This window comes from Patiria miniata, unplaced genomic scaffold (assembly GCF_015706575.1).
Source record: "Patiria miniata isolate m_02_andy unplaced genomic scaffold, ASM1570657v1 HiC_scaffold_9, whole genome shotgun sequence".
NCBI lineage: Eukaryota > Metazoa > Echinodermata > Asteroidea > Valvatida > Asterinidae > Patiria > Patiria miniata.
The window spans coordinates 8,299,457-8,313,200 of record NW_024037076.1 but is presented as its reverse complement, the minus strand read 5'-3'; the positions used below and the strand labels follow the sequence as shown (position 1 = coordinate 8,313,200).

Genomic DNA, 13,744 nt, shown 5'->3' with positions numbered 1-13,744 from the left:
GATTGATGAATGACTCTAATTTGACTGAAATTGGAATAATTTGTGAATGTGAACTCGTACCAGCACTCTTTAGCCTAAATCAACTGTCTGGTTTTTTTAATCAAATGACAACCATTAAAGACATTTGAGACAGGTGAACTTCAAAGCCGAAATACAAATTGTTGCATTCATATTTTTTTAAAAGAAGCATGTATTACAGTCCATAACAAAATGTTGCAGTCATGGGTCATACGATTTATAATTTTGCCGAATTTTCATAGACGTGAAAGAATGAACGAAAACCATGATATGCCATGAGCGCATTTGATTTATAGCATTCTGAACTCTTCATAATATTGAAACCCACGTGGATGATTACATTATTCCAGCTGTTAAAATAGCAACATCAGTCTTATATTAGTGCTGAGTGATTATATTCTACTTGCTACCTCCCCCCCCCCCAGGTTATTGCCATTTTGCAGGCAGGTCAAACCTGCCAACAAATAATTAAAAATTAATTTCAACATTTGCTTTGTGATATTTTTGTCGTTTCCAAATCATTTGATATAGACAAGTGTAACTCTAAACTCCAATTGTTGCAGAGACTTACGCATCGTTATTCTTACAACGTTTAAAAAATATGCAATGCATTACATAATTTTTTAACGAAACATTTCAACTAAACCACAGCACACCAGCAAAAGTCTATGCAAGCATACCTTTTAGATAAAAAAAGAGAAAATAGCACAATATGCAATAAGTGAAACATATAAACGATTGAAATTGCAAGAACTAAAGTACAGCCATTTTCACTTCATCCTCATGCTAGAATATATATGAAGTTTATAATGTGATTTGTTGTCAGTATTAAACACTGCTTTATAAAATTATTCAATTAGGAACATGTACAAATTATTTATCCTTAAATGACTTGTGAGGTTTAGAATAGGGGGAAAAGGAATATAAACACATGTTTTCTGAGCAGTGGTGTATAATATGGGGTTAAAATTCTGAGGGGGCACCTGGGTTACGCCATGTTCCTGAGGTGAGTCAAATTCAATTAGAAATTAAGATCAGAAATTAAGATTTATCCTTGTGTGTGAACTGTGAAGACACTTAAAGTCTTCCCAACTGCAAAAAAATAGCATTGCTAAACTACATCTTTGAGCGTTAAACAAAAATAAAATTCATGAAATCTTGCAAAGCTCCAGTAAGAACATGTGCGCTCAGGATACATAAGCGCACATAACCCATACACAAGAATTGCAATGCTCAATGCAAACGAAGAGTTATATATTTTCTTTCGGCATTTTAAACACCTTCTCAAGGGAATACATGGTATATAAATCATGGGAATTAGGCCTATATATGTTTTGTGACCCTGAACACACATGTTCACAAGTTCTTAATGTTTCAATGGATAAACTAGGGTCAGTCATATATTTTCCTGAGACAGTTAGTTTTACCAGCTACCTGCACAGATAGGGAGGGAACGGGTTTCCGGGTGCAACCTTCGGGGAACGGAAATATCTTTTTCTAATAAAAAAGGATATTTAAGTTTTTACTTTGAGGCAACAACTGGGAAAAAAGTGAGGCACCTTTCAACTTTTAATAGTTACCGGTACTTGAATTTGTTTGGGAAGGCAGAGTGCACTAAAAAAAATGTGTTTAGCAATAAAACAGAATTGTGCTATCACGTTGTAAACATATGTTTGAAAGCTAAACATAACGTGTCCAATTACTAAACATCAATGTTCCATTGCTAAAGTAAACACAATCCGTCGTAGCAACTTAACTTTCCTCGAATATACATGTGTATTCCACAAGCTAAATACATGCATCTTTTCAACACCTTATTCTGTCATGAAGTATTCGAGGTTCGGTTTATACATGCACTACCTCTAAGAATATATGCTACTGCAGATTATGATATAGCGTCAAACTAAACCATCATAACTGCAACTTTCTTGAGTAACTTTCACGGCTTATTCATCCCGACGACAGATGGCGCCAGCATCTTGGGCGTGGCTACATGCCGGTTTCTCCCAGCAATGAGACGGGCAGTCAGCCAGTTGACTCTCAGACCCATCACAGGCCACACCCTCCATGTGGATTGGCCCCTCCCCCTGGCCGAAATGAGCCCCAGACTTGGCTTCCACAGCCCCGGAGAATCCCAGCTGACGACAGACGACCTGGACGTCATCCGTGTCCCAGTCATTGTCGCAGACTGTCCCCCAGGTCGCATCACGGTAGATCTCTACTCGTCCGCTGGCGGGATTCGAACCATCACCAACCAATCGAACCGTATCTAGTAAACAAAAAAAAGGTTTTCTTAAGAAAGGTAAACCTTAAAAGTTCCAACGACTACAGTATTTAGCAAAGCAGCAGTACAAATTATTCGAATAACGTTAAACGTACGGTTGAGTCAGAAAGAATTATTATGATGGCAACTCATGTCAAAAAAATTACGTTCAAACTGAGAAATTGAGGAATATTAGTGATGAGTTTAGATTTAGGAGAGGAATAATACAAAACTGTTGATATCTGTTGACGGTTGATATCTGTGTCGATTTTTTTTTTAAAAGGTCTAAATTAGATTGATACATGACGAACTACTGCCGAAAATAATTATTGTAATGACGAGTGAAATTCTGGAGTTATAATGAGACAACCTGTTACCTGGACAGGCTGCAATACGATTACATTATTAAACGTAAGAAAAGATGACAGTTTTTCTTACTGAGTTTTGGTCGGCAGACCACCCCGGCCACTCGTGAGGTATTACAGGGATGGGAGCTGGTACAGACAAACGGACAGTCAGCCAACTGACTCTCCGTCCCTCGACACGCCACACGGTTCATCACGATCGGTCGCTCACTCTCTCCGTAGAACGATCCCGTCTTGATCTCCACTGCTTCTAAGAAGTTGCCGAGCTGGCGACAGACGACCATGGCATCCTGGATGTCCCAGTTGACGTCACAGACTGTCCCCCAGGTCCCATCGTGATTGATTTCCACCTGACCGCTGAGTTCGTCATCCCCGTCCACCAAACGAATGGTTGCATCCTCAACAAGTTTCAGATCGTATTTTCCTCCTGCTCCCATGCGGTAAGCAGCTTTGGTCCCCGCGTCCCATTGTACCCAGAACCAGCCCGGAATACTGTATGGGCCGTCGATACTGCCCTCACCAGGCGGATTACCGTCCTGTCACAAAGAGAGTTGTGATGTGAGTAGACGGTCAACCTTAGCATAAAGTATTACATGTGTAGTTCTACAAAACTACCAAGCCAACCGACCATTAATAAACCAACACAAATGTCAATGTTCAAAGCAGTAGATAACCGCCCATGCCATCATTAGAGTAATTTATGTACCCTTATAAGGAGACATTTTCGTCATAAGTTATACCCATAGGGAGACAACGGACATTAAGATGTCACAACTCCCAGTTTTAGAGGCAAAATTGTAATGTCGCAAATAGGCTAGATCGATTGCTCATGGTCCAAAACGTAAATATACCAAAATTTGTGGGGGAGGATAAGGAAAATTGGGGTAAGGGATAATTAAAGTTGGAAAGATTGTGTACACAACCCTATGGGAATGCCCCCCCCCCCCGGTACCATGGGCCGTATTCATGAGTTGGCCATTTTTGTCGAATTCCCTGAATGTATTTCATTAATTGTTAACTGTTGAATGGGATGGCGCCAGACTATTATGCATGCACAATGCAGCCTTATTTTACTGTCATTTGTTTAAATATGGCTTTAAACGTTATTGAATGTTTAATTACAAATTTTAAATTATTCATTGAAGCAGACTGGAATTTATCATAAATTAAGTTGCTTCATTTCTCTTCGCAAGTTCAAAAATGTAAGATTTTTACCTAACTTTCAATTCAATATGGCCGACTCGTAAATAAGGCCCACATTTGACTTTCGTGGACTGAATTAAATTTTCACCGAATTTATGGGCAGATGATGAACCTTTTGATTTGTACCTGATTTCCAAAGATCCAATCGGGTCCGCGTACCACCCTTGTTCCAAGTTTCAACACCCGGGTTATCTCTGGTCCGTTGATTGGTAGACCTTCTTCGCTTATGGGATGGGCTGAGCACAGTTCTTCAAAAAAAAAAAAACGGTTGGAGGTTTTTTGAAAGAAATACAGGTTCTCCCGTGACGGAAATTGTTCAATTTTAAGACCAGCATATCCACACCCTAAAAAGTCCCGGACCAGAGTTGACCCGGAAGGCGGGGATCTATTGGTCATTTCACTATGCCGGATCAAAATGACAGTTTTCCGGGTGAAATGAAACTTATTAGAGTCAAAATGACACTTTCCCGGGTCAAAATGACACTTTTTAGAGTCAAAATGACACTTTTCCGGGTTAATAAAGTTGCACGTCTTTTACTTTTGACCCGATAAATTGTCATTCTGACCCGGAAAAGTGTTATTTTGACCCGGAAAAGTGTCATTTTGACCCGGAAAATGTCATTTTGAACCGGAAAGGTGTCATTTTGGCCCGAAAGAGTGTCATTTTGACCCGGAATAGTGTCAGCCCCAATAGAACCTTGATTCCGGTTAAATCTGACCTGGGACTTTATAGAGTGCAGTAGCTTTTTAAATGAACGCTCCCTCACATCAGCAAACAGCCGCCACCAAGTCAGTGAATTTCAATACTTCGGCATTCTGCGTGATGAGTACATTGACATTCAAATGTCTTTAAACTTAATCGCCTTTGTTGAAAATGAATGAAAGTCCAGTCGATGTCGTCGAGTATAGTAGCAAGAGAAGGGTTGAACCAGAATTCAGTTTCTGTGGTATGTGCTTTTTGATTTAAGAACTTAGGAGAGAAAAAAAAGGAGTACTCAAGAAAAAATATATATATATAGAAAATTTTGTGGCGCAAGATGTGCCACCGGTGTTCACACATTGATTTGTCTTCATACATTCTTCAAAAGAAGATAACGAAAACTGCTTACGGTACAGAACACACGAAAACACGAACACGACCACAAAGCTGCAATTCACTGCCAACATTTTTCCCTCGTTTGAGTAGGCCCACGTTGTCAGATGAAGTTCTTGTGAAGAAATGAAGCGTCTTTTAGCAAAGTTTGTGACAGACTGCAGCATAGCAACGATCGAATCGAAAGTTTCTTGGCATTCCATGTGACCTATAGGGCATGGAGGATCAGCGGGTTGACAGTTTGTTTACTACTCAGTCTTGTCATCATTATGGGGTAAATATGACCTCTGCTTGTCTAGCGTTGATACACAAAATGTCTCCATGGTGCTATACTAGGCTCCTTTCTACAGTTTTACACAAACATAGAAACATTTTCATAGCAAGTATATATAAGTATAACTATGGAAGAGGGTATAGCAAGGACCAACGGAATGTAGGAAGTTCGGGGGAAAAAGGTTTATTTAATTTTACTAACCGTAACCGTAACCGGTGCTAAATCGTGGATCCTCACTGTAAAGCAGGAGAAGTCGCTTGATGGCGTCTACACCAGGATGCTGCGCATGGCTCTGAATGACTTCTGGAGATACCACATCAGGAACATCGACCTTTATGGCGGTCCTCTACACATCTCAGACAAGATATGGGAGGATGGCTATGGCATGCAGGCCATTGCATCCGCCAGCCGGAGCTAGCAGCCCACAACACCATCCTGTTGGAGCCGACTCATGGAACTGCCAGGAGGAGGCGGAGACGAGCCACGTACATCGACAGGCTGCGGTGGGATGTTGGTCTCAGTGACACGGGGAGCTGAGGACCCTAATACTGGATAGGGATGAGTGGAGGGCGGCGACCAAGTCCCGAGTCGGTGTAGGTTAGGCTGCACCCTCGCATCGCATCGCATAGCAATTTTACTAACTTGGATCTTTCGTCTGGATTGACAAACATGTACGCTTTCACCGAATCAATGCACCGATTTACTGCAGACATAAAGCAAAAGGTTGGCAGTTTTCTAACATGCTCCATAGCACAATGCTGAAGTCCAAACTGCTCGGGAAGAACAATTAGGGAACTTGCCCACAAATTTCAAAAACCTTCAACTGCTTGGCAGAGAAAAACACATAATCAGATTGTTAAGGTCGTACTTGTACTAAACAAATTGTGAAATTAATCGTCTCAGTGGCATAGCATCGGGGGGGGGGGGAATAGAAATGTAACATTTCGGGGATTTGAGCCCCAACCTGCAGACACCCCCCCCCCCCCCGGACAGGCGCGGTTCTAGAACCAATATTTTTGGGGGGCTAGCAGGATGGATCCAGAATTTTTTTCAGGGAGGCACGCTGAAATGTAGGCCGGTTATTTTCTCCAGACACTTAGGCCTCCGAAAATCAATAGGGGGGGGGGGGGGGGGGGGGGGGGGGCGCATGCCGTATTAATACAAATGCACCCTTGTCACGACTATTTCTTTATGGGGAGACCGTTCGTATGTACATCATCCTTCTTTTTGCTAATGTAATTTTTTTTACGGAATTTATTTGGGGGGGGGGCTCAACAAAATTTTGGGCCTAGCGCCCCCCCCCCCGTAGAACTGCGCCTGCTCGGTTTCGTTTTTTTATCCACCCTGTATAGCAACGTTTTAGGACAAATGAACGCACATAACTACAAGAATTGCAATGTTCAATGTAAGCGACTTTGTTTTGTTTCCGACATATGCATTTGACATTGTTTGATTCTTTAGGCTTTTTAAAATAACTACTCAATAGAGTACTTGGCTTACCAATCATGGGAAATAGACCTAGTCATTATTTTCTTAGGCAGCCAATTTTACCAGCTACCAGCACCCTATCGAATAGGGAGGGGACAGGTTTTCGGTACAACCTTCTGGGAATGTACATATATTTTGTTTTTCTTATAAACGAGTGCGAGTGTACAATGAGCATTGGCGAAAAATGAGACGCCGATAGCACATATAGAACACCATGCTTTTGGTCAATATTGAGAAAGACAGACAAACAGACAGACATACCATCCGACCGACCGACCGACCGACCACCAAGTGACAAGTAGAAGCTTCTGCAAGAACTTAAAAATCGCATCCCGCCACTTTTGGGGACATTTCCTCCTTCTGCAAGGATACCGTCCAACCACCACACAAAATGGCGTCCACCTTGTTCGAGGAAGATGCTGTACATACAGCACAAGTGCGAGTGCGCAATAAGCTCTGGCCGTGTTACAAGATGTCTTGCATGAAAGTCTCGTTTGAAATCGGTCAAAATAATCCCTGTCAGAGCTGAAAAATGCGACGCCGAAAAAAGCGACGCCGATGGCACACATGGAACACCATACTTTTGGTCAATTTACGAGACAGAGAGACAGACTGACAGACCGACCAGCTAGTGGCATGTAAAAGCTCATGCCAGAGCTTAAAAAAGAGGAAATTTCATGAGCTTTTTACTAGGAGGTAACAGCTGGGAAAAGGAGGCTACCTTTAACTTTTAATAATAAATTTATTTTGTTTATGGAAGTAGAGTACATAGCGTAACTTGCCATAATTACTGTCCTCAAAAGCACTCGATAAGCGAAATACATGCATCTTTCAACACCCCATTCTGTCATGAAGAGTTCGGGCTATACCCTGCCTCTGAGTATAAATGCAGCTACAGAGTACGATAGCGTCAAACTAAACCATAATAACCGCACGTTTCTTGAGCAACTTTCACGGTTTATTCATCCCGACGACAGATGGCGCCAGCATCTTGGGCGTGGCTACATGCCGGTTTCTCCCAGCAATGAGACGGGCAGTCAGCCAGTTGACTCTCAGACCCATCACAGAACACTCCCTCCATGTGAATTGGCCCCTCCCCCTGGCCGAAATGAGCCCCGGACTTGGCTTCCACAGCCACGGAGAATCCCAGCTGACGACAGACGACCTGGACGTCATCCGCGTCCCATTCGTTGTCGCAAACTGTCCCCCAGGTCGCATCACGGTAGATCTCTACTCGTCCGCTGTCGGCGTTCGAACCATCGCCAACCAACCGAACCGTATCTGGTTAACAAAACAAAAGGTTTTCTTAAAAACTTTAAACCTTAAAAATGTAACGAATACAGTATTTTGCAAAGCAGCAGTACAGACTATTCGAATGGCATTAAACGTACAGGTTCAGTCAGAAAGCATAATTATGATGGCAAGTCATGTCAAAAAAGTATGTTCAAACTGAGAAATTGGGGAATATTAGTGATGAATTTAAATTGGAAGAGGAACTATACAAAAATGTTGAATTTTCTGCGATACTTAATATCTGTGTTGATATAAAGAGCAGACCAATAGTCCTACTATATCTCATTAGAATGACGAACTACGGTCGAAAATAATCATTGTTTATAACAATTGAAATTCTGGTGTTATAATTAAGTCAACTTGTTACCTGGATAAGCTGTATTGTGTTTTTAAAAGCAAGCAAGAATTAAGGAGTGGGGAGACTTTTTCTTACTGAGTTTAGGTCGGCAAACTACCCCGGCCACTTGTGAGGTATTACAGGGACGAGAGCTGGTACAGACAAACGGGCAGTCAGCCAACCGACTCTCCGTCCCTCGACACGCCACAAGGTTCATCACGATCGGTCGCTCGCTCTCTCCGTAGAACGATCCCGTCTTGATCTCCATTGCTTCTAAGAAGTTGCCGAGCTGACGACAGACGACCATGGCATCCTGGATGTCCCAGTTGACGTCACAGACTGTTCCCCAGGTCCCGTCGTGATTGATTTCCACCTGACCGCTAAGTTCGTCATCGCCATTCGCCAACCGAATAGATCCATCCAGAGACGCAGCGTCAACAAGCTTCAGGTCGTACTTGCCGTCTAATCCCATTCGATAACTGTTTCTGTTCCCCGCGTCCCATCTTACATAAAACCAGCCGGAAACAGTATCGTGTGGGCCATCGATACTACCCTCACCAGGTGGGTTACCATCCTATATCACAAAGAGAGTTGTGATTTGAGAAGGTATGGTGCCCCTTTAATAGCATAAAATTGTACACGTATATAGTTCTACCAAACCAGCAAGTCAACCATTCAACCCCCTCCCCAAACAAATCAATTAAAGGCATTGTAAAACTCCAATCAACTGAGCGACTAACCGTCAAACACCACTTTAAAGGTAATATTTGCCTTTTGTGCATTTTCTTATAGTTTGAAGAAACAAAACTGTTCAAAATCTGAAGTAGGGTGCATAACAACTAACCTGTTGAACTTTCAGCCACGGCAGATGATGTTGAATTAGTCAGGTGGCTTAGATTTAATTTTCGTCAAGATCGTGACCGACTGGTCCAAAGCACCAAACTTGGCAGATAGATTCTTATAGACCTAGAGAAGATATTTAGAAGGGGTGACACCTGAAATTCTTTTTGGAAGGGTGCCTAATTTGCATAATTTGTTAATACCTGTGTGTAATATATTTATTCCCATATCATGGGGGTATATTTAAAAAAAAAAAATCGAAAAGTGTATTTTGGGGATTCTACTTACATATCTTTGCTTAAATTACATTTTCCAAAGTATACAAGTGTCTGAATAATTATGAGGACATAGTAACGATTCAAATTGGCTACTATTATGCCCTAAAGTTGCGCGCATTTACCTTGTCTCCAGATATCATCAAATAGTCTTGCAAAACATCAGCATTGATGAACTTCAAATTCACCAAGAAGCTTACTGGTCCAGTTACCCTATTAAAACCTTATGCAAAATCATGTGAACAATGATAACATTGTGATATTTAGCCAAGAAAATAAAAATTGGGAAAAAACGAGGTGTCCATAAATTGGGCTAACAAGTAGGTGAAGGGTTGCCTAACATGGAAGACTGGAACAAGTTCAAGGAAATTCCCAAAATTATTGTTGAGAAAACGTTTTGGCGTAGACAAAATTATTGTAAACAACAATAATCTCATATTTGGTGGGATTTCGTTGAACTTGTTCAAGTCCCCACGTTACCCTTTCTGTAGTAGCCCAATTTACGGACACCACAATTTCTCCCCTTTTTTGGTCTTTTGGGCTAAACATCAAGATGTTATCAATTTTCACATGATTTCCCACTTATTTTTGTTAGGTTAACTATGCCAGTAAGTAACTTTGTGAATTTGAAGCTCATCAATATCCACGTTTGGCGAGACTAGTTGATGACATCTGAGGAAAAGTTAAATGCGCGCAACTTTAGGGTAAAATAGTAGCAATGTTGGTTCTTTACTATGTCTTCCTAATTATTCAGTCACTTATATGCTTTACAAAATGTTATTGAAGTAAGAATATGCATGTAGAATCACCAAAAATACACTTTTCAAAAAAAAAAAATAAATAAAATATACCCAAATATGGGAATAAATATATCACACGGCAGGGATTACCGATTTATGCAAATTAGGCACCCTGCCCAAAAGAATTTCAGGTGTCACCCCTTCTAAATATCTTCTCTAGAGCTATAAGAATCTATCTGCCAAGTTTGGTGCTTTGGACCAGTCGGTCACGATTCCGACCATATGCCACCTGACTAAATGGGGAGGGCCTCGTAAAATGGTTTCAACGGGGGCGCTGTTCAAATCCGACGATTACTATTTTACAGAATAGTGTACAAATACCCCCGTAACCCAGTGCACAGGCGTATCTATTTTTACTAGTATGTTTGTGGATATCAGAGTAGGAGGGGATGCATTACTTTGAATGAATTTCCATGATTTTTTTTAATAGAGCTGGTTTTTTTTTATCCCCAAAACCCACCCCTCTGGATCCGCTCGTGGTTAAGCGGCCTTCACTCGGCGGAAAAAAGGATAATGACTGGACATAATCCAGATTTTGAAAGACAGCCTGAAACCCGTGAAAATTCTCCATGGTCATAGCTTTCTCTAATGTTTGTTTATTTCACGTGACAAGTTCGTTGGCTGCATAACGGGGAAAAACACATTTGACTTTAACAAACTTGAAAAAGAAACTTTTACAGCGTTTAGGGAAAAACGATGAACCTTTTGGATTTGTACCTGATCTGCATAGGCCCAATCTGGTCCACGTACCACCCGTGTACCAATTTTCAAAATACTGGCCATCTCGGATGCGCTCATTGGTTGACCTTCTTCGCTGATGGGATGGGCGGAACCACATTCTAATATAAACCAAGGGTGGAAAAAATAGAGTTTAACCCTAAATGGCCGGGGTGGATTCCACCCCAGCACCTTTTCAGCAATATTTTCGCCAACGCGCACTTCTCTCCCTTGGCTTTCATGACTTTCTAGCTTCAAGTCTGGTGCACGTTTTGATGCCAAATTACTATATGAAAATTGACCCTAGGGTCACCGCACGGCGCGACATTATTTTGAGGCTGCGCACCAGGGCACTACGGAAATCTCATTTCCCCATATACAATACATGGATACAGCTTGTTGTAATAACAGTGTGCTAGCTTGCTAATTTAATAAGGTAAAAACACTTTGTCTTATGAACATCAAATTTGGTAAATATGTTGATATTAAATTGATCTACATGGGTGCCAAATTTCATTGCATTTTCTTGCTTCAAGCCCGAGTTCTGAGGAATCCGCCCCAGGCTGTGAGATTGTCCCCCAAAACGCCGATCATTTTGGTGTTCAAAAGGGTTTTTCACAGTACACAAATAATCTCGTTCAATTCAAAACCCGGCTCATCCAATACTTTTTTTAAACGAATGTTCCTTCACATCAACATTCGATAGCAGAGGACGGTAGAGCAAGAATTCAATTTAATGATTTACATTTGTTTAACGTTTGTATCAATTTCATTTCTGTGGTCATGTGCTTTTGATTCGTTCTTGCCTATAAAAAGTTCAACCAAAAATTCAAAATCGTTCGAAAAAGAAATACAGAGGAAGAAGAAAGATAACCTTTTTTGTTTCTGAAAGAAAAATCATCAGGAAAGCCTGACATAATATTCATTTAAATGTGCCACCGCTGTTCACTGTCGCATCGTTTGGTCTTCACAAGAACGTAACTATGAATACTTACGGTACAGAACCGAAAATAACAAAACAAACACCACCACAGAGTTGTTATTCAGTGCCATCTTTTCCCTCGGCACAGTAAGTCCTCGTTGTCCTATGAAGTGCTTGTGAAGAAATGAAGAATGTTTCCGCAAAGTTTCTGATAGACAGCAAAGACCAAATGGAAATTTCTTGCCGTCCCATGTGACCTATAGGGCATGGAGGATTGGCGATCCCGTACTTACGAGGATGGAAAAAACGCATGTTGTTTACCAAGTCGTTTGGAGTGATGAAACGTACGAGACACACGACATTTGCTAGTATATCAAGAGTGTTGGTGTATTTAGTGAATATCCCCAGGTGAACGAAATCATTTATCGCAAGTATTATAACAGTAGGAGAAGATGCAATCAGGCAAGGACCAACGGAGCGTCGAAACAAAGTCTAATTTAAAACAACACGTGATGTTTCGCCCCTTCAACATCTCCCCCACCTCGAGGGACAAACAGGTTGCAAGCCAAGCCGCTGTAGGCCTATGCATAAACCCAACCCCTGCACCAGTTCGGATATACTGCATTCACTGAGCTAAACAGATGCATGGCAGATTTTCTACACTGTTACATATAGCATAATGCTGCAGTCAAGACTGTTCGAGAAAATAATCAGGGAACTTGCCCAAAAATTTCAAAACCTTCAACTGACAAAGTCATAGCACACTCGGACTGCTGTGATATGGGACATGGTGTTTGTACACACAACAATCAAGAAGGCAGTTCCCACCGTCCCAACAGTCAATAACTTGTTACACCCTATATCGTGCCAAAATAAATGGGAAACATGAAATGTGCAAATTACACTGCAAGTACAAGTGCAAGGAATGAATTAAAATCGTCGCAATGCAACCTTTGTCATGAAATACTCCTATGCAACCTCGAGGGGCGTGACCACTCCCTTCACTGTGCGACATGTGCCGCTGTAGCGCTTATGGCGCAAAGATGTGCTAAAGCGATATCTTGGTGCCGCAAATGTAGTTTTTATAAACTTGACGCGTGACCGCTCAAGGCCAATGAACTTACAGTATACAGAATCAAAGACAACAAAATATAACAATTTAAGATTGACTCTAATTTATTGATTCTTGTCCATACTAGTTTGTGGATGTGAACTCGTTCCCAGCACTCTTTACCCTAAATCACCTCTCTTCTCATCAAATGACAATCATTAAATGTAAAGACATCAAAAACAGGTGTATTTCAAATATTAAGTAAAATTTGTTGCATTTGTATTAAAAAGACGCATGAATTATCATTCCATAAGGAATGTGACAATATTGTGGGTTCACTTGTTTAATGACGGAAAACGCGCGGCCACCGCGTATTTAAATGATTGCATCAAGAATTCTTCACATAGTATTAAACTTCACATGGATATAAAGATTAATTCAGCTATAAAAAGTAGCATTTTTATTGTTATGGTCCAAAGAATTTAATGTAGCATGAAAAAATGCCGTAAAATTATTTTCTACAGAACTTTTCCACATTTAGTTTTGCTTGCCTACTATGTATAAACAATGTAAAAACGTGGCACTATGACCTATTTCGTTTGAAATCAATTCTTGATTACACAAAGAAAATTGCCTCAACCAGGATCTGAACCCACAATCTCCAGAATACTGTACCTGTGCTGTACCAACTTAGAACATGCACTTTGCAACTTGCAGAGAAACCCCGCAATTATCATTCATTCTTTGTTGCCTCAATGTCACCCGTGGAAAGAGATAAAATAATAATAATCACCAATAATACAGT

The 13,744-nt window shown here is 41.0% G+C and overlaps 1 protein-coding gene across 1 annotated transcript in view; it reads right to left on the bottom strand.

Moving 5' to 3' along the window:
- Positions 1-1,948: 1,948 nt before the first annotated feature.
- The window catches only part of LOC119720397 (deleted in malignant brain tumors 1 protein-like), a 49,278-nt gene continuing 37,482 nt past the window's right edge, over positions 1,949-13,744 (bottom strand). Inside the window, 7 exon segments of the mRNA XM_038190061.1 lie at positions 1,949-2,287; positions 2,720-3,182; positions 3,976-4,097; positions 5,418-5,516; positions 7,665-7,985; positions 8,431-8,908; positions 10,967-11,063. Coding sequence (XP_038045989.1) covers positions 1,965-2,287; positions 2,720-3,182; positions 3,976-4,097; positions 5,418-5,516; positions 7,665-7,985; positions 8,431-8,908; positions 10,967-11,063 — 1,903 coding nt within the window. The 3' untranslated portion in view covers positions 1,949-1,964.